The sequence below is a fragment of the Camelina sativa genome, chromosome 4 (assembly GCF_000633955.1).
Source record: "Camelina sativa cultivar DH55 chromosome 4, Cs, whole genome shotgun sequence".
NCBI lineage: Eukaryota > Viridiplantae > Streptophyta > Magnoliopsida > Brassicales > Brassicaceae > Camelina > Camelina sativa.
In genome coordinates this window covers 23,442,157-23,461,524 of record NC_025688.1, presented here as the reverse complement: position 1 = coordinate 23,461,524, position 19,368 = coordinate 23,442,157, and the positions used below count along the sequence as shown (strand labels likewise).

Sequence of the window (19,368 nt, the reverse complement as noted above, 5' to 3'; positions counted from 1 at the left end):
GATCGGGTCTTCATGGTTGAGGTGATCTTTCCTTTCTCATTTTCAGGATGACGGATGTATGATTGTCTTATCCTGTACTAAAATGCTTCTCAATGAAAAGATGGCAGCTCAAGCACTTCGGCAGCATTGGAAAGAGTCCACTCCAATAACTTTACAACTAAAAGAGCTTGGTTCCTTACTTCGAGATTATCAGCGACTGGTTACGCGAAAACACATGTGAGTTCTTTCTTATCCTTGCCAATTATTTTGGATTTTGGTTCTTGTTTACTTGGATTATCTTTGTATGTCGATTCAGATGGTTGTTCCCCTGGAATCACCACATGACAGTAAAATGATTTAGATAAGTCCTATGAGAGTTTAGGAGTGACATATCATCTTTGTTTCTTGAATATGCCCTTGAGACTTATTAATCCAGTGAAATTATTGATGCTGATTCATTTTTTAAGCTTGTGAAATTCTCGCGATAACTAGAAAGTATTGTTTTGTACCCCTTCTGAAAACTATTACATGCTATGAAATTTTGTTTTTTCTTCTTCCTTTCCTTCACACATATTTGTTTCTCATCGCGGGTGTGTCTCAGAGCACAGAACAGCTTAACATCTACTGACTTTGGCCTCCCCGGAACGAAGACCTTTACGTTTTATCATATCAAAAGTTCGTCCGAGGTAAATACCGTGTGATTTTCTCCTGTTGTTAGCTCTAATGAACGTTTTAAACCAATCAATCAATGTGTTGCATCATCATAGTGACCCTTATATACGAATCTAACCTTACATCACATCGTGCTCTGAGCCTTAATTGTCTATTTTTAAGTTGATTTTCGCATATGTACTCTTTATCTCTACTTTTCTTAGTTTTCACTGTCATGTTACCACTGTGATGCATATCAGCATTGAACTATATGCATTACTCTTATCTCTTCCTTAGTTTCGTCTACAACTTTTATGCATCTTAACAAACACGTCAGGTTCATTATTTTCACATGCGTTCTGACACGTTTAATTCGATTGCTACTCTCAGTTGCGGATTAACGATATCCCGAAATTGCTGGAAGAATACAAAACCCTTCTAATCTGATTGAGGAGCCGCAACAAAACTCACTAGGAGCAAAATCATCTTTAGGTATGAATTTCTTAAAGCCCTGAGGCAAACCTTTTTTCTTTTCCATTACATTCTTTTACATGTTTTCTCACTTTTATAGAGGAATTTAAATACATACATGATGCCAAAACCTCAAACAGGCAAACAGGTTTCCATGTAAAAGGTAAAATCCATTATCGCAAGGACCCAACAGTCTGGTTGATCTCATCCAGCTTCTTCACCCTTACTCTTTCACTTTCAGCCAGTAGCTGCCAAGAAGATCACCGAGATTACGATCAGTATTTCAAGTGCAATCCTTATAGCTAAAAGTCTTAGAGAATCAGATCTGTGATAGGGTACGATTGATTTACCTCCATTAAGATTGAAACAAGGTGAGCTTTCTCTTTGTTCTTTTCGTCAAAAGCCTCCAGTACCTCTTTGTATTCCTTCTCCTATCATATATTTATCATCTGGTGTGACTATTGATGAACATAAAAGAGTTGTAGAGGTAAAAAGAAGCAGGATTGTTAATAAAGACTTATATAAAACCTTCTTCTGGCAGCTCTGAGACAAAGATTTGATATCCCGATTTGCCATTTCAATTTTCTTTCTTACCATCCCCACTTCCTTCCTCATTGGATCTCCCATGATTTCTAGCCCCTTTGAGACAATGTTGGTGTTGTTAAATATGGATATATGATTACATAGAAAGTGAGTAGCGTTCATATGCATTTTTGAAGAGTATGTTTTCGATTAGTGTTAATAGCTCATGTTGAAGAGTATTGTTTCTATTGATGTTAATAGCTTGTTGGACTTACTTCTAATGTCTGGGTCAAGCTTCTTGTGGCTTCCTCTGCAAACCCAAGTCGCTGTTGAATCTTGTCCTTAACCGCCATCTTCTTCCTCTCAATCTCTTCTTCTCGGGCTTGAAACTTTCGCCATATCTCTTCTTCTTGGTGCTCGTCCATTGGTAGCTTACTTTTGGTCGAAGTTGTAGCTACTGAGTTGTTCGTATTCATGTTCTTGTTGTTCCTTTGGTCGGTTTATCTTGTCTTCTCCAAACACTTCAACCCTATTTATCTACTTGCAGTGTTTTTGTTTTCTTTCTTTTTATGGGCTTTTGCTTTTGCTTCAACCTTCTTAAAGGAGATTGCTTTGCCGTGACACCATTCCAAACCAAAGCAAATCCCGCCAAATGAAAAGTAAAGAAAAAGGTTATTCTTTAAATTCCTTAAAGAATAGTAGGCACTCGGTTGAGGACATTAAAGGATGGGACTGGGCTGTATTCACCAACTTGGGTGGGATTTTATAACTCTTAACCAATTGCACGAACAAACTTTATTCCTGAGCTATGTCAATGAATTAATGATGCTATTATTGGTTCGAATTTGTCTGTTTCATACTAGAAACTTGAATGAAATGAAGGAAAACACTGTTTCCAAATCATCTCTTACTACTGTTTACGATTCCAGTTCAGATTCTTAATCAATATGGTAAAACTTTACCTATGAGACTTAGAATAGATAATAGCTTAACCAGAAAAGTTTCCTGTCTGCTTAGACCTTAATGTCTTTCCTATATTCTAAAACAACTGGAACTCGAGATGGTCTCCGATGGCTTTACATTCAAGATACCTATTATTTCCTTCAGGAAAAGTCACTTCTGTTGCACCATTATCATAGATATCTGGCAGCTCAGGCGGTATGGCACATCGAATGAGAGCCCAATTCAATCCTTCAAAGAAGGGATGTCTTTTGATCTCTGCAGCTCCTTTCACTGACCCGAGACGACTCTCTGGATCTTTCACCAGCAGCTTTCTGATCAACTCCTTTGCCTGGAAGCTCACGAGAGGGCTGTCAGGAAACTTAAGGCTCTGGTATACAACATTAGACAGTGTCTCCTCATTGTCGTAACCTTTGAAAGGCGTCTTCCCATATAAAAGCTCATAGAGAAGGACCCCGAATGTCCACCAGTCTACTGCAGCACCATGTCCTTCTCCTTTGATGATCTCTGGGGCCAAGTACTCGTGCGTTCCAACAAACGAATTTGATCTTGCTTCGGTTGGTTCAGCCACAAGCTGAGGCAATGACCTGAACTGCTGGGTCAAAAGATCAGGTCTTTTCGTTTTTCTTTGTTTTGGGTTTCTAGCTTGGGTTGATAAGAGCCTAGGACTGAAACATGGGACCCGACACGATGGCTCAATACATAGAGGTTGTATGCAATTAGAAGTGTTGTATGGACCCGACATCCTTGCGAGATCTTTCTCAGGTGGAGAAGTTGATCTGAGAAGAGTCGGGTTCACTGCACATCTGAGTGAGAGGTCAAAATCTGTAAGCATGATGTGACCATCTTCTCGGACGAGAATGTTCTCTGGTTTCAAATCTCGGTATATAACACCAAGCATGTGTAAGTACTCCAGCGCAAGGAGGATTTCTGCTACATAGAACCTGTGAACAATATCATCAGTTTCACTGTATATTACCACTGAATTTGCTAACAAGAAGTACAAATTCATAACAACAATGTGACTGAAATGTAAACTTACCTAGCTGCGGGTTCGGAGAAACACCTGCTGAGCTGTTTCTGCCTCAGGACATGAAGATCACCACCAGGACAATACTCCATCACCAGACATGATAAATTATCTGAAGTAAATTGCGCATACAAGGTAGGCAGAAAAGGATGGTCCAACATTTTAAGGATTGCCCGTTCTGCTTGTGCCCTTGGTGTCTTTTTCCTTCGGGCCAAGAATTCGTTGTCCATGACCTTTATGGCAAACAGGCAGTTTGTACCAACCAGCTCGGCAAGATAGACTGTTCCGATATCTCCACAACCTAGCTTTTTCAAAAGGTTGAAATGTCTGAGTCCTAAAGAGCCGTATTGCAACTTAACATGCTTAATTGCTTCCCATCTCACATCCATAGACATGTGAGGTTTATTCCCACAGCTAAACCTGCTCAGATTGCTCTCCTCACTCATGCTTGTGCTGCTGCTATAATCCCCTAGGCTATTCTTTGAGCTCAACGAGAATTCAAACTTTTCGCTGGAAGTTGGATTCTCTCTTATCTGTTCATCTGCATCACCTTTTCCACTGTAATTGCTTGGAGAGACTTCTTGTTTCATGACAATGACAGCTTCACCACTATCACAAACCTCACAAGAATCAGAGGAATCCTTGTTGGGATCCTTATTACACTTCACAATGCGAATGAGACGCGTGCTTGCGAGTGATTCTTGATCTGCTTCTATACTGACATCTTTTGAGAAAGATCTCAAATCGTTTGAGCATTTCTCAGTGCTGTCAGTATCTGTAAGCAGGTGGTTTTCAGAGCTGGTGCTCTTTACCGCACAGTGGCATTTCTGGCACAAAACTTGACTTCCATTAGGCTCTACTAAGGAAGTATCAACTTTCTCGACCATTTTCGTAGCAGAAGCTACAGCGATTCTTAACTTCCTTTTAAGCAAAATCCTCCTTTTCGGCCGCGATTTGGGACGAGGGATATTGTTTGTTACCTTGCTTACCAATTTTCTGTCCTCAGTTCCTGAACTAGGTGCATTACCAAAATTTCCATTTAGCTCTGAGATCAGAACTGTTGGCTCACTTTTCAGTCTAGCTGATGAGACGATGCTCTTGTCTAGCTCTTCAGCATAAACTTTGCTGCCAGAACACGACGGTAGCGAGGTAACATGTTTGTCTATTTCTACCAAACTATCTTCAATAACAACATGAGGAGGATATGAAGCATTTTCTTCTATCTGTAACTCATAATCTCCACTACCAGAACTAAGAGAAGATCCAGATTTGTGTGATTTCAGCAATAACGAAGTTTCCGACACTTGACATCCCACTGTCTTTAATCCTGATCTGTTTCCACTTACAGGGAGAATTATTTCAGCCTGAGATGGTTCAGATATGGAGTCAGAAGGCTCCGTCTCAAGGGCATCAAACCGCTGAGGTACACTCTGGGAGGAGCTGGGTATATCGTCTACCGGCGTCAAAGATATTTCAACCAAGCTTTTACCCTTGTCCACAGGAAGCCCAGACCTGCCAGCAGATTCATTCAAAACTTGTCTATAAAGACTCTTTATCCTGTCTGCTTCAGAAACCCTCGGTGATGCAGCTGCAGATTTTGATAACCGTTTTTGGGCAGCCATTTCTGATGCCTTGGAGATGCAAAGATCTCTCAGAGCCTGCTTCAGTGATATTGAATCAGAGGGGCCAACTCTTGGTGATCGAGGCGTTCCCATGGGAAAGGGCTTTTTCGTAGCGCCTTTTTTCGAAGGGCTTGTGCTCCTGCTCGTACCAGCACTTGTGCACCTGCTTGTACCAGCACTTGCGCTCGTCTCAAGATGATGGAAAGAAGAGCCCATCATTCTTCTAGGTGATGGTTTTATAGTTATAGACTGGAAAAGCTGATCAATGTCATACTCCATAGAACCTTGGTACCCTGACTTCAGTGCAGGACGCTGCTCTATATCGTTACTTGATCCCAAAGGTGGCATACAATATCTGCTAGAATGTTTGGCCAACCTGACCACATCCTTCTCCTCAACAATTTCACAAGCACCCACGAATGATCCCATGGCAATAACTTACTTTACAACAGTGGACAGCTCCTCATTCCGATATCATTCCAAGACTTCAGAAACCGTTGCTACTTAAATCACGAGCTTGTTTTGGAAAGACCGTGAGAGACTCATCTTCCTTGATTCATCTTAAAGATCCGAGTACAACAACCTGCAACAATCACAATCCCCTGTATCTAATGAGAAACAGGCCTTCTGGACTATCAAAGAGCAATATGTCTATTGAATAAAGGAAAGTAGAAAAGAAGATGTAACAGAGACATGAAATGATGAACAAACACAACAAAGTAAGGAGCTTTAAAGGGAAACAACAGATTTTAAAAAGGATATGAACAGTGAAAGGTCATTATAGTTAAGTCTTATAGACTCAAATGATGAACCCTACACAAGTACAGATAGACACTTTAGACTTTTAATTAACAAAAAGATCACATTTTTGTAGGGAACCCCAAACTTTTAATAGAAAGAAACTCATCAAAACCACAAGACAGGTTCAAGTCACTTCTAATGAACAAAATAAGCAAAACACTAACCAAACCCAACAAGAGATTAGCAAATTCAAACCCCATTATATGTGAAATCAAAGCAAGAAGTTCTAGCACTTTCGATCCCAGATCTCATGAAGCTAACATAAACGAAAATGATAAGTGATTCACATCAAAGCTGTCAAATCATCAAGAGATTTATAAGGGAATCACATCAAATCCAAAAAGATTGAAAGCTCAAATCCCACAGGACAATACACAAGCTCAGTGTCCAGAAACAATAGATGCAGAAAAAAAAAAGAAAAAAAAAAAAAAAGGAAACTTGAAATCACCCTGAGGGTCCCCAAATCTCATCAAAAGCAACAAACAAAGATCGAAAAATGCAGAAGCAAGAGAACAGAGGCGTACCAAATAACAACATTAGGAGGCAAAAACAGGTTCTAGAGTTCCAGTGCTCATAGAGAATCCCCAAAAGAACCCTAAAGAGCCTAAAGGTCAGAGCTTTGAAGAGAATCCACAGAGGTAGAGCTAGAGATAGAAAGAGAGAGAGAGAGTGAGAAGAAAAAAAAAATTCTTTAAATTTGTCGGGGATTTTGGTGTTTAGTGTAATGATAAAGTTGAAATGTGAAGGTGTAGGCCCTCTCCTAAAAGCATATATTTGCGGGTCTCTTTGTCAAAATTTTACGTCTAAATAAATTCTTTCTCTCTTTTTTCTTTTCGTCTTCATTACATTTCACATCAATCTCTTTTATTTTAACCGTATAACCAAATAAATTTGTTTCTTTAGATCCTATGGTCTTCGTTGAGAGTATAGTACTAAAAAAATATCTATGATAAGGTAAGAGAAGTAATGGCATGTGGCAAAATGCGAATCTTGGATTTAAGTGTTTGTGTCTTCTTCTTCTTCTTTCTCGAATGTGACACCAAAAAAAAATATATATATATATATATTTAGTAGGCCTAAAGGATCGTTATTTAAGCCTATAGCCCAAAACGAATATGATATAGTAAAGTTCTAAATGTTACTATGATGAGCTGAATGAAGAGATAACAGTGAGAATCGCAAGTGTTCAGGGTTGTTGAGTCATTCCAAAAAAGAAACAAAAAGGATACTCGATATAACAAGTTACACAAACACACACACCATAAGACAAAAGGAGCCACAACCCTTTTAACATAAGCTAAAATAACCGTTCAAATGATGGCTTAAACACAAACCAAAGCAAGAGTACAAGGAACCCTCAAAACATCGAAATCATTCTAAAAGCGGAAATTTTTCTTCCTTTCAGATTAAGGAGAAACTCCTACTCCTGCGTTTGCAAACTTTGCCATGAAATTAAATTTCTTGATACTCAATTTCATCTCCTGAACAAGCAATGCTTTCCACTCGTCGATTAGCTCTTTTCTTCTTTCAGCTCCAACGTTTTCCAAATTCTGACGCAGCAATTTTTGTTGATACTTACTACAGTTTTGATAGAATGTATCCGCCTCAAGTATCTCCAGCAGAACACCCAACTCACCCACACCATCTTCTTCACTCTTATCTTTCTCACCATTTTTAGCTAAACTTTGAAACGATATCACAGACTCAAGTGTATCCTCCATAACACCTAACTCATCCACACCATCTTCTTCAATCATCTCTTGCTCACCATTATCATCAATCTCGTTACTCACCTGCTCTTGCTCAGCACAAGGCACATCCTTATCCTCTTGCTCAGCACAAGGCACATCCTTATCCTCTTGCTCCGCACAAGGCACATCCTTATCCTCTTGCTCCGCACAAGGCACGTCCTTACTCAAAACAAGAAACCAAGATCAATAATTCATTAAGCATTAGTAAAATACAAGTTTTGAGGTTGTTGGTAGAAACAGAACAAACACACTCACCTTGGCTTGGTCCAATTTCTCTTTCTCACCATTATCAATTTCTACACTCACCCGCTCTTGCTCCGCACAAGGCACATTCTCTTGCTCCCCAGAAGGAACATCCTTATTCAGAACAAGATCATTAAAAGTCATTACACATTAGTAACACAACTTTATTTTCTGAGATAGTAGCAAAGGAGATTGGTGGTAGAAACAGAACGAACACATACTCACCTTAGCTTGGTCCATATCCTCATTAGAAACAACATGTTCTGTTTCACTTTTGGCCCAAATCATCATTGACAATTTGAAGATTTCATCATCATCAGTATCAGTAAAAGAAACATCTTTCCCATCGTTAGATCTCCCCTGATTATATATAAACTTTCTCTTCAACCTCTTGACCTTATCAATGAACTGCTTCGAAAACTTCGCTTCTACATTATCTTTTATATAACGGTACAAGGCAGCCCAGTCGGATATGTAGCTCGATTTCGTTTCCATTTCATAGTCCACTATACCCTATTTCACACACACACACAACAGTAAAATAAAAGAAGAATATAAAGTAGTAGACACAACCTGAGCCAACAGAGGAGAGTTTACTAACCCCGAGAATGACAAGCTCATCGTTTTTAGACCAATTCATCTTTGAAGCAGAGGAAGGTTTCAATGTAGTTGTTGTCGTCGTCGTCTTCAGTTGCTTTCTCGTCCTGTGCGTCGCCTCGACGTCATCGGCACGTTTCGAGTCATCCGAGCTTGAGTTGCTATGATCACCAAATCTCTTCGTAGCAACCATTCTTGATCGGTGAACAAAAGATCGAAACTTTGGTGTGAGAAAACTAAAAACCCTAGCTTTGTCTCAAACTGAGAATTGAGTCTCTCTATCTCTCTATTTAAAAACCCCTCATCAGAAACGAAGCAAAGCACAAAACTTTTTCTTTATTGTTCGGCGACGATTGATGTTTTCCAGGCGAGGAGAAGTCGGAGAGTCCAAAACAGAAAATGACTAAACAACCCTTTACCCGTTCACAAATCACAACCAAACCCTTGAAAATTACATTTTATTTTATTCGACATTGTGCCCTTCTTGAGGTCTCATGACATATACAATCGAGAACATTGTGCTCTGGTCTTTGATTAGTTGGCTAAGATATGTTCAGGTTTTAGTAACCTTTGACAACAACAACAACAACAAAAAGGTTTTATGCCTAACCTCAAAGATTACAAAGTTTTTGGAAACGTTTAGTCTACAAAAATTCAATAATATTATAACAATAATTACAATGCTAAGATATATATTGATCTTTTTATTATTATTATACATTCACACAAGGGAGTGTGGACAGCTATACAAAAAGAAGTTGGAGGATCAGAGAGGGTCTTGGTTAAAGAGGTTATAACCTGAAATGAGGGAACTGAAAGCAAAGGCAAGGAAGGCTAAGAAGGACATAGCAATCGAGGCACTCGCCATCTCAGTGAATTGGTCTTTTCCCCAGTTTGAAACCCAATCATCTACGCGAGTCACTGCTGCTGTTGATGCAGACATAAGCAGATATGCAAGTACCTAATAGCACAACACAAAAAAAGCTCTTCAGAACAAACCTTTCATATTCATAATTCGATCTGCGTTTATGTAAGGTTTTGAAATGTTTTGCAGTAGACTTAAGAGAGCTTGCGATTATTCAAAAATAACCTTTAGAGATTTCAATTATGTAATGAAGAGAGTAGTCTGGTCAAACAAATATGGCAGACACTTTCACTCATGTTTTTCTCAACTCTAAGTTGTATGAGTGTAACAGTATTGGACTTTAACCAAAAAGTGTTTTTCTTTGACTCACAGGAGACAAGGTCATACCAGCTGAAAGTGCTAGTCAAAGTATCAGGACTTATCTATAACCAAGTCTTCTCATCACCGAAATGCAACCAAGTTGATTATACAAGAAGGAAAGTAACAAAGGAATACCATAGAGAGAGTACAAGATAAGGCTCTTTAGAATGGTGAGTGATAGTAAGCTAATGACTTGCCTGATCTATGATGAACTCAAACAGAGGTCGAAGGTGGTGGCTGATCAAGTGCTTCTCTTTGACAAGATGGTACGCTAAGTCACATGCTTGGAAACTAGCATAAATAAAAGCAACCACGTTCACAGATAGACAAAACCTGCCACCAGATACCAGAAGGTAACACATAGATATCAGTATAGTCTCAAAATCAAATCATAATAGTTCAACCAAAACATAAGACTTGGATCACACAAACTGCTTATAAAATACCAAACACTAGTGATTCAGCTTGAACATTTTGAACCCCTAAACCCTAAAACTAAACCCTGAACCTAGATTCAAGAAACATCACCATCTAAACAAGAGAAGAAGCACAAACACAACAGAGTCATCATACCTGTACTCCTTGTAACGATCGAAAGAATCACCACTCCAACCTTGAGTTCTATCAGCAGCCATGATTGAGAACGAGATCAAAGCCAACACAACCTCACTTAACCGAAACCCTAAAGCTGAATACTTTACAACCTCTTCCCTCCTAGACCTTCTCAAGATAGCCGAAACAGCTCCAGATCGTTGCCCACTACTTCTCCCAGAACCAACTCTCGCACTCTTCCTCGTCGTCACCACTTCTTTAACAGAGCGATTGTGATTGTGAACCACCACAATCGGAGATGGGGTCTCCTCAATCTTCAAATGATTCTGGTCTCTCCTACTCTCGGGTTTACGTTTCTCATCTTCCTTCTCCGATTCACTGGAATGATCAAGAGAATGTGGCGGCGATGGAGACGAAGAGAAGTGACCAGTGGAGTTATCGAAAGCTACTATAGCCATTGAAGTATCAGACGGAGGTGGAGATTTCACCGTCGAAATTGAAGACGGAGACATCGACGGTGTCGTCTTAGTCGGAGATCTCATCGGAAAAAATCAAACCTTTTTGAAAAACGAGTTTGAGGATTTTAACAAAGCAAAAAAAATCGAATTTAGGAAAAAATAAAAAGCGTGAAATTGAAGCGAAAAAGGAACAAAACAAAAGTGGAAAAGTCATTATGAGAATCAAACAAAGCTAGAGAAGACTTTGCAAGATTCTTTTGTCTACTTGCCCCCCTATGGTTTGTGTCTTTTTAGTATACTGCCCCATTACTTTTTAATTTTGACAATTAATACCTATAGTTTTTGGATGTATGCTGCTTTTGTAGTCTTGTTTTTTAATATTCTGCCCCTAAAGTTTTGATTTTTCTATTTGTGCCCCCTTGATTTTGACTCTAGCTAATAAATGGCTTGGTCGGAATTTGATTTAATGTTAGCTTCGTTGATGCATTCGCAGTCGTTATAAAATACATTATAAAGACATTTCATTAATCTCATACATCATTAAAATGATAATTGTGTTGAATATATTTTGATCTATCTATACTATTAAAAAAGGGAAACATTTTTAATAAAAAGACTTAAAGTTAGACATTATTACAATGAAATGCCACTTAAAACAGAACAAAGATATGTATATCATGTATCCAAACAAATTGATATTAATAGGAGCCAAACAGATTGATATAAGTGGTATTAGCCGAACCAAAAAAAAAATCATACCAAATCGGGTGCAATTAAGATGGGTTCTAAATTAGTTTCCAAACAGATCACAGTCCAATAATAACAATTACCTAATATTTATGAAAATTAAATTTATTACCATACAAATCGGACACTTCAATTCGGAATTATATATATATATTTACATATTTAACTTGGTAATATATTTAGATATATTTCTGGAAACAACAATTTATTATATAAGGAATTGAATTGGTCAAACACCTAATTTGATAGTATAAATGACGTGGTTAATTAAAGAAAGTAAATATAGGATCATCAAAAATGGAAATAGATAACATTAGATTTTCAAATTTCTTTTAAAACTTTACAATATTTTTTATGAAAATAAAACAATAATTAATAATAAGAAAATAAATAATGAAACAACTAAAAAAAGAGTATGCACTTTTATATTGATTTCAAACTGATTAATAAGAAGAAAATATTTAAATTATAGGTAATATATATATATATATATCCGAAATTATTATTTTAAACTTATGAAAGTATTTTAATGTTCTTAAATAACAGAGCTACTAAATTTAAATTTTGTCAAACAATATATTTGGTAAACAATATCTTAATAATAAATGAAAAATCTTAAACAGATATTGAACTTTTTCTATACCATTTTACTATATATAACGAAATATTTTTGTTTAACCCTAGAATATCTTTTTCGTTTTTCAATTTTATTAGCACATAATTTTTTTGTTCTTTTTGCTAATTGAAGATCTAATTTGAGTTTTATATTCTTGATTTCAGCGTTCAAATATAATGGAAATGGTTGTTTCTCCACCTTGTGTGTCACTGTTTCTTCAAACCAATGGTACTTTGATCTATTTATTCTTTAAGTTTACTTAGTTTATTGACTTTGTGGATTTTATATTATGTTAAAGTTTTGATCTTTATTTTAAAAATCAAGTTCTTATTAAATACTAATCAGGATATGCATAAGAGAAGGAAGAGCAGTTGATTGAACATGGATCCTCAAATCGAGTAATCGAGCTAGATGGTACGAAGCATTACTACGTCATTCTGGCTTTTTCATTTTGTTTAAAGGTTAGATTTTCAAATTTGTTTAAAAATTTAATCATATTTTTTTCTGAAAATGAAACAATAATTAATAATAAGAAAATAACTAATGACACAACTATAAAAGGAATATGCTCTTTTATATTGATTTCGAACTGATTAATAAGAATATATTTAAATTATAAGTAATATATATATATCCGAAAATTATTATTTTAAAACTTATGAAAATATTTTAATGTTCTTAAATAACAGAGCTACTAAATTCTAATTTTGTCTAAAATCTATTTTTATAAAAAATATTATATTTATTTATTTTTTTTTTTGTCAACAGAAAGAAATCATCAAATGAGCCAATTTGTGGGAACATTGTTTACAAACAAAATACGCTGTGTAACGGAATGCGCTCGACGAGCCAGCGAATCTGCACGAACATTAGCATTTCTAGATACCTGAACCAAAGAAAAAGAAGAGAACTCCTCCCTATCAGTCTTGATGTCGTCTATGTACGTTGCGAAGGCGGGCCAATCCTGAGGTGAAGACACCATCTTCACCAAATCGGAGCAGTCCGTGTAAAACACTACCTCCCGGAAATCGTGTCCAATCATGCACCGCATCGCCCATATGAAAGTTTCTATTTCTGCATGTAACGGGGACAAACTACGTCGGAAATTGGTGGCGCCGAGAATCGGGGGTGATCCTTGTTAAGAAGTACACACCCATCCTGCACCTGCAAAAACATCAGTTGCTTTCCAAGAACCATCCACAAAACACCGGTGGCCGGAAACAAACGGCAGAAGGAGAGCATTATAGCCCGGAGGCCCAGAAGACAGAGCACTAGGGGAGGACTGAAGCTCGTCCAGATCTACCTCCACCTGTGCCTGCTGCCAAGTCTCCGCTTCACCTATCGCCACCCGGACAACGTCATCAGGTCGTTCAATCTGGTTCTCAAAAACTCGAGAATTCCATGCTTTTCAAATATACCACATTATCGAAGGAAAAGCTGAAACCTGTGATCCCGGATTACTGGAACCCAAAAAATGATGCACATTAGCATAAACCGACTCCGTACGGAAGAGTTGCGGCCCCACCGGAACATTCGCTAAAGCCCAAACCTGGCAAGCCGGTGGACACAAGAAAATGGCATGATTTATATTTTCCACATCTGTCCCACAACGTGCACAGTCGGCATCACAATCTATCCCTCGTCTTTTCAAATTAGCCGATACCGAAATACAACCCGTCAACACTTGCCACATAAAAAGATTATATTTAATTAAAATAAATAACGATTAAAATAGTATAATTTAAAATCTATAATATAATTTCATCAATTATGGTTTGAATTAATTGTACTAAAGGTTACTTTTTATGTATTATTAATTTGTGTGTTTTGTTTTTGAAGATGGCAAATTTGGTTTGATATTTTGGACTCGGGAATCAAACACATTAAGAATTTTATTCTTTGGTATTTAAATTAGCTAATAATTAGGGTGTGTTTATGCAGGGTTTTAGCCATGGAAAATGTTGGATCAAACAAGAAACAAGTACAAAACCATTTTACCAGGGAGTATAGTACAATTAATAGACTTTAATTGTGACGTGAAGACTATACTACTTGTGATTGATTTTATTGTGTTTAGACTTTTAAATGGGAAAACATGTAATCGTATTAAGGAGCAAGTGCATCCATCCACACATATTAAACTATTTGAATTAGACTTATGGTATATCAACTTCATACCCAATATTTATGAAAATTATATTTAAGAAGTTTCCATAACCATTTCTATTAACAACAACATAACTATATGTTCAGAGCCGTACCATAGTTAGGAAAACAGAAACATTTGCTTAGGGCATCAAATTTTGGGAAAAAAATTAGGAGCATATATTATTTGGACTTTAGTCCTAATAGAGTTATGTCTATATGAGACTTAATGGTTATGCTAAAATAATGTGTTAACAGTATTGATAAATACGAAACAAATATTGAGCTTTGATATGGGTTTAATTAAGTAATTAGAAAACAATTACTTCAACAATTAAGGGTTTTTAAAAAGTTAATAAATATTTAGGGTAAGCAAAGAAATATATATCGCTTTCTCCTCTTTTCTGAACAGAACTCAGTAAACAAAGTTTTCCTTCGACGTGATTGTAAGTGATTGTTGTTGTTTGGAGAAAATTGGTTAGAAAGTTGATTTTGAAAGTTTAGTTAACGAATTAGTGGAAAACAGAAAGAAAAATGTTTTAGAACTAATCTTTTGTTGGTTTGTTTAGTTATATTGTTTTTGTTTTTGTTCAGCGACAATGGTTTTTGTTTTTCAAGACAATTTTTTTTATTGAATTGGGGTATCTTTTTAAGTCGCTTCGGATATATTTTCGTCTTGGCACAACTCTGTATATATTACAAAAAATCAAATATTACTTATGAAAACAACACGGCACATACGTGTGCGTCCGTATCTAGTTTACTTCAAAACTGTGAGCCAGGTAGAAGAAGAAAAAATACAGAACGCCATGCTTGGTCAGTGATATGAACATTGTCCCAAAAGAAGAATGATTTTGGATCTTTGCAAAGAGTGAACAACTTTTCACCATGTATGCCTACATCGCCACAAGATTTGCCTCGTTCTGTTGGACAACATGCCTTCAATGGTTCCGGAAATGTTGAAACTCCTGTACAAATTAAAACATTCGTATACACCTCTTTTTTGGACTTTGGGTAGAGATCTAAACAATGCTACTCTATCATCCATAAATAACTCGTATGTTTTTATAAGAAAAAAATGACGTACCTGGAACTCCTTTGTTCTTGAATATGGTCACAAAAGCATTGTAGAGATCAAACACGAGGAAACTGTTATCATTACTGTTAATCTTCTTATCGTTTAGTTTGATCAGTCCTTCACGGAGAAGACTGTTGTGAAGGTACGTCGAGGTGTCATTGGTGTCACAGCCGCCTTTAGGAGTGGCAAGCTTTGGCAAACATTTCTGCGGTGGGGATAAAGCCACCAAAACCTTTCTTACTCCTAAATCCTTAATTCTCTTCACATCCAACAAAATCTGTTTCACAGCTCTCCTTATGAGTGCTCGACGACCCTGCCATGCACAATTGCACATTTTATATTTTGTAGATAGACTCTTAGAAAAAATAGTGAACAAAATAGTTTCAATTTTTAAATATTTTGTAGATAACTCTTGGAAAAAAATAGTCAACAAAATAGTTTAAATTCCTAACTATACTTTGAAAAGCTCAACTTTGAATGTAAAAAAAATCCTAAATCATAACATTGTCTGATTTGACCACCAATCAATTTATATTAGTTTTGATAACCCTAATCGAAAAAAGAGACGATTTATACCTGTTCGGAACCGTTGCGTCTGTTGTAAGTAAGGTAGTCATTGCCGACGATGCTGAAAAAAGCGACGGAGGAGTTGAGATCGGCCGATGAATAAACTTTTCTCCGGATGAGTTGTTCTAACGAATCGATCTGCACACTAGCGTTAGGAACTATTTTGAAAATTGTGTCAAAGACGCCGGCTCCACCGAATGCGAAATTCATTCCTCTTTTGACTGCATGTCTCGGTCGTCCGAATCTGCCCCATTTGTATGCACACGGCGTTCTAAGTCCAATATACTTGGCTACATGTATATAATATGAGTCCAAAGTAAATAATTACTGATAATATATGCTTTTCTACGCAAATAAATAATAACGCGGTTTTATTTCTGTGTTCATGTCTACGAATTCAAAAATGTAGATTAAAAACACATATGTAATATTTTTTGCAAATAGCTAATGATTTTGCATTTTGTGCGAGTAAAAACGTTAAAGTAAAAATTATGCTTCATGTAGTAAATATTTAGAAACAAAGTATAATGAACTTGATTACGAATACAATTTAACCGCTATAAATTAATATTTCAATAAATCACTACATTTCGTCTGTTCCAGATTGATTTTTCGGACTAACTAATATATCTATTAAAAAAACTGTAGGACTTAATTACGCACATTATAGTCAGTTCAAACTATAATCAAACACGCAACCACAATCACAGGTGTAGTTTGGTATGTGATTTTTATTGGCAAAAAAGAACTTCATACCGAGATAATCAGTGGAGACACGACCATCGGTGAACCGACCAGTAGGCCTTCCCGGGAAAGTGATTCCGTTGGGAAACTTCCACGAGGCAGCGATCATAGCAGGTGTGTTTCCGGTGTCAGCGAACGAGTCTCCGAACACAAACAACGTTTTAGGTTTGAAACCAAAAATGCCACCTTCTCGTGGCTTCTGGCTAGATGGAGAAATTGAACCTCTCACCTTGTAATCTAGAACGATTAAGAAACAACAACAAATATGAATTAAACTAATATACAGATTAATTAAGCAGATCAAGAAGAAGAAAGTAAAAGCTATATATATATATATGTACCTGATAGAAGAATCAGACACAAGAAAAGAAACCAAGGAGTGAGTTTAGATATGTTCATCATGATTGTCAAAATTGTTTTGTTTATGCATGGAATAGGTATGAAACTGCTTGAACGTATATATAGGTAATCGAGGAGATAGCCAGTTTGCGTGTGAGTCTTATTAGATTTTTATTTTGGCTTACGGTTAAACAATTTCAGCCGTTTCCATGCATTGAATAAATTGTGTTTCTTAAAGAAACATATTGTGTGTCACCAGTTTCATGTTGTAGATATTTTTCCTTATTTCTTCCCAGTTTTATTGAAGATTTTTTTTTTGTTTCTTAGCACAAGTTTTAAGTTTGGTTTATGAAATATGCAATATATTGTACTAGATATTTTTATTGTTCTGAAGATTGTGTTCAAACATTTCTGACTATCACCTAATATGAACAAACCAAAAAAAAGTAATATTATTTGACAAAAAAAAACATAAACTTTTTTGTTCATTTGTATGACTTTTCTTCATCCAATTAAAACTCTTAAATTATAAATATGTTTTGATAAGATTAATATGAAATATATTTGGAAGTATTTTGTATCTAGTTTTTTGTTTGTGTGAGTCTTCCTCATCAAGTGGTGATTTAAAGATAAAAATGCTTTTAGACATTTCATGTTATTTGGACCCAATGTAAACAGAAAGGGAATATAATTGTTTGACGAGAAGTAGTTAATTTGTATTAGTCGTCTTTATTTGATAAAAATGATCACAAAATATGAAATGTTTGATTGCAGAGTATAATTATTCAACTAGTTGACAACTCTAACTATCCATCTACTAAAACTTTCGAAGTGCGTTTTGATTTCTTTTTAATTAATTATAACTTGACCTTTTTGTTATACAGCTCAAAATATTTGAAAATAAATATATTAGCATAGAATTCCTAGTTGAACAACATATTTTGGACTGATCCAAAATACTGAGAAGGAAAGAACATGCATAAAACGAATTATCGAAAGCTTTGTAAATCACCGACCACATGGTATCTTCCCGAAAACACTTTCATAAATAATCATCTAGAAAACAGCCAATAGTTGGGTACATAAAAAATTGAATCTTAATGTTCCAAAATCCTAGGTCATGTTCTTGTCTACCTCGATTGTATTTTCAAAATATGGCACATATGTTTAAGGCAATTTGGGTTGCTTTTTTCCAAGCAACCTTGATCACTGATTGTGCATATTTGATAGCAGGCGTAATTGGGGGAGACTAGTTGGCCCTTTAAGGCTTTCTTTAGGCGCATGAACCTCGAGTAATTCTAGAGAAGTTGAATGGAATCTCTCTTTCTTTCACCCTCCGAAAAGGCAGAACGAGTGGCTGACCGTTTAGATAAAAATAAGCCCACACATTCGAAACTAGTGCATGCATCTTCGTCCCACAAATATGGATCCGACCTTATGTAATGACTAAAAAAGGTCACAAACATTGTGAGCTTAATAATGTCCATATCAAAATATCCAACTCTGAACGGCTCGACTAAACCGGTTAAAAGGTTATTAGAATTTAAACCGCCTTTAAATTGTCGGTAATTCGGTATAAAACAATTTCTCAAAAAGAGCGAGACACAATTTTATATATTTTCTTTCTTTTTTTTTTCCTTTTTACACAAGCAAAAGCCACACAATTTATAATTAAAAAAAAAAACACTTTAATTTCTTTCGGAAGGAAAAATAATTGAAAGTTCATGACGAAACCATCTCAGCCTTAATCGCGTGACACGTGTGCGTCCATAATACAAAATGTATTTTTAAACATAAATGAACGGCTGAGATGCACCGAGAACATTCTCATGGTAAATAACGAAATCGCGGTCAACGGCTCCTCCTCCTCCGCTGCCTCCTCCGATTCATATCTTCTGAAGCTTCGCCGCAACGACCAACGGATTAGCTTTCTTGATCTCCTCACGTCCCGCAGATTTGAAATCGAACGTACAACCGTGAACCTCAGGGTACCTATGACTCCCACAAAAAGTCGTACCACACCGGCACATAAACCCGGTTAACCCGACACGTTTCCTACACACGGTGCATCGGTTCGGCCGTTGCTGCTGCTGGTTCTGGTGACTCTCCGTCGACGTTTCAATCGTCTTCTTCTCCTCGGTCTTCTTCGGGATCGTGATATCTAGTTCCGCCGCGTAGTTATCGTGAAGGACAGGTGCGATCACCAAAGGAGGAGGGGAGAGAGATGACTCGACGGTTGATATCATGGAAGCTTGTTGTTGTTGTTTGAG

The 19,368-nt window shown here is 36.6% G+C and overlaps 7 protein-coding genes across 11 annotated transcripts in view; 1 reads left to right on the top strand and 6 right to left on the bottom strand.

The window, feature by feature from the left end:
* The window catches only part of LOC104782053 (acyl-CoA-binding domain-containing protein 5-like), a 5,697-nt gene extending 4,064 nt beyond the window's left edge, over nt 1–1,633 (top strand). The window contains exons 15-18 of one of the 4 annotated variants that reach the window (XR_766971.2): nt 581–665; nt 1,021–1,122; nt 1,242–1,264; nt 1,343–1,633. Coding sequence is in view for 2 of the 4 variants with exons in the window: in XM_010506869.2 (XP_010505171.1) it covers nt 581–665; nt 1,021–1,077 (142 nt within the window). In the remaining 2 variants the exon portion in view is untranslated. Of the gene's footprint in view, nt 1–580; nt 666–1,020; nt 1,123–1,201 lie in introns of all 4 variants that reach the window. The other 3 variants (XR_766972.2, XM_010506869.2, XM_010506868.2) reach the window with 3 other exon arrangements.
* Nucleotides 1,130–2,188, bottom strand: LOC104782054. Its single transcript, XM_010506870.2, has 4 exons — nt 1,899–2,188; nt 1,630–1,740; nt 1,452–1,532; nt 1,130–1,349 (listed from the first exon to the last, which is right to left on the bottom strand). The coding sequence occupies exons 1-4, from the start codon at nt 2,097–2,099 to the stop codon at nt 1,275–1,277; spliced, it is 468 nt and encodes a 155-aa protein (XP_010505172.1). The 5' UTR covers nt 2,100–2,188; the 3' UTR covers nt 1,130–1,274.
* Nucleotides 2,433–6,817, bottom strand: LOC104782048 (serine/threonine-protein kinase KIPK1-like). Its single transcript, XM_010506862.2, has 3 exons — nt 6,561–6,817; nt 3,626–5,818; nt 2,433–3,527 (listed from the first exon to the last, which is right to left on the bottom strand). The coding sequence occupies exons 2-3, from the start codon at nt 5,662–5,664 to the stop codon at nt 2,663–2,665; spliced, it is 2,904 nt and encodes a 967-aa protein (XP_010505164.1). The 5' UTR covers nt 5,665–5,818; nt 6,561–6,817; the 3' UTR covers nt 2,433–2,662.
* On the bottom strand, nt 7,247–9,035 carry LOC104782049 (GLABROUS1 enhancer-binding protein-like 3). Its single transcript, XM_010506864.2, has 4 exons — nt 8,632–9,035; nt 8,256–8,543; nt 8,043–8,144; nt 7,247–7,946 (listed from the first exon to the last, which is right to left on the bottom strand). Exons 1-4 carry the CDS (start codon nt 8,818–8,820, stop codon nt 7,443–7,445), a joined length of 1,083 nt encoding a protein of 360 aa, XP_010505166.1. The 5' UTR covers nt 8,821–9,035; the 3' UTR covers nt 7,247–7,442.
* Nucleotides 9,209–11,061, bottom strand: LOC104782050 (CASP-like protein 4A3). The gene is made up of 3 exons (XM_010506865.2): nt 10,426–11,061; nt 10,050–10,185; nt 9,209–9,588 (listed from the first exon to the last, which is right to left on the bottom strand). Exons 1-3 carry the CDS (start codon nt 10,944–10,946, stop codon nt 9,394–9,396), a joined length of 852 nt encoding a protein of 283 aa, XP_010505167.1. The 5' UTR covers nt 10,947–11,061; the 3' UTR covers nt 9,209–9,393.
* Nucleotides 15,014–17,284, bottom strand: LOC104782051 (GDSL esterase/lipase At2g36325-like). The gene is made up of 5 exons (XM_010506866.2): nt 17,101–17,284; nt 16,772–16,996; nt 16,025–16,305; nt 15,458–15,761; nt 15,014–15,338 (listed from the first exon to the last, which is right to left on the bottom strand). The coding sequence occupies exons 1-5, from the start codon at nt 17,159–17,161 to the stop codon at nt 15,136–15,138; spliced, it is 1,074 nt and encodes a 357-aa protein (XP_010505168.1). The 5' UTR covers nt 17,162–17,284; the 3' UTR covers nt 15,014–15,135.
* LOC104782052 (zinc finger A20 and AN1 domain-containing stress-associated protein 4-like) overlaps nt 18,763–19,368 on the bottom strand; it is a 5,950-nt gene continuing 5,344 nt past the window's right edge. For both annotated transcript variants that reach the window (XM_019244916.1, XM_010506867.2), the window contains one exon: nt 18,763–19,368. This exon ends at the window's right edge or, in 1 of these variants, runs on beyond it. In XM_019244916.1, the coding sequence (XP_019100461.1) occupies nt 18,985–19,368 (384 nt within the window). In that variant the 3' untranslated portion in view covers nt 18,763–18,984.

Coding starts and splice junctions, on each gene's coding strand:
- LOC104782054 (XM_010506870.2), bottom strand. CDS start 2,099: ATGAATACGAACAACTCAGTAGCTACAACTTCGACCAAAAGTAAGCTA. Junction 1,533..1,629: donor CTCAGAGCTGCCAGAAGAAG/GTTTTATATAAG, acceptor AATATATGATAG/GAGAAGGAATACAAAGAGGT. Junction 1,350..1,451: donor TTGTTTCAATCTTAATGGAG/GTAAATCAATCG, acceptor TCTTCTTGGCAG/CTACTGGCTGAAAGTGAAAG.
- LOC104782048 (XM_010506862.2), bottom strand. CDS start 5,664: ATGGGATCATTCGTGGGTGCTTGTGAAATTGTTGAGGAGAAGGATGTG. Junction 3,528..3,625: donor TTCTCCGAACCCGCAGCTAG/GTAAGTTTACAT, acceptor TATTGTTCACAG/GTTCTATGTAGCAGAAATCC.
- LOC104782049 (XM_010506864.2), bottom strand. CDS start 8,820: ATGGTTGCTACGAAGAGATTTGGTGATCATAGCAACTCAAGCTCGGAT. Junction 8,145..8,255: donor AGGATATGGACCAAGCTAAG/GTGAGTATGTGT, acceptor GTTCTGAATAAG/GATGTTCCTTCTGGGGAGCA. Junction 7,947..8,042: donor AGAAATTGGACCAAGCCAAG/GTGAGTGTGTTT, acceptor GTTTTGAGTAAG/GACGTGCCTTGTGCGGAGCA.
- LOC104782050 (XM_010506865.2), bottom strand. CDS start 10,946: ATGAGATCTCCGACTAAGACGACACCGTCGATGTCTCCGTCTTCAATT. Junction 10,186..10,425: donor GATCGTTACAAGGAGTACAG/GTATGATGACTC, acceptor ATCTGGTGGCAG/GTTTTGTCTATCTGTGAACG. Junction 9,589..10,049: donor TTGAGTTCATCATAGATCAG/GCAAGTCATTAG, acceptor TTGTGCTATTAG/GTACTTGCATATCTGCTTAT.
- LOC104782051 (XM_010506866.2), bottom strand. CDS start 17,161: ATGATGAACATATCTAAACTCACTCCTTGGTTTCTTTTCTTGTGTCTG. Junction 15,762..16,024: donor GACGCAACGGTTCCGAACAG/GTATAAATCGTC, acceptor TGTGCATGGCAG/GGTCGTCGAGCACTCATAAG. Junction 15,339..15,457: donor CAAGAACAAAGGAGTTCCAG/GTACGTCATTTT, acceptor TAATTTGTACAG/GAGTTTCAACATTTCCGGAA.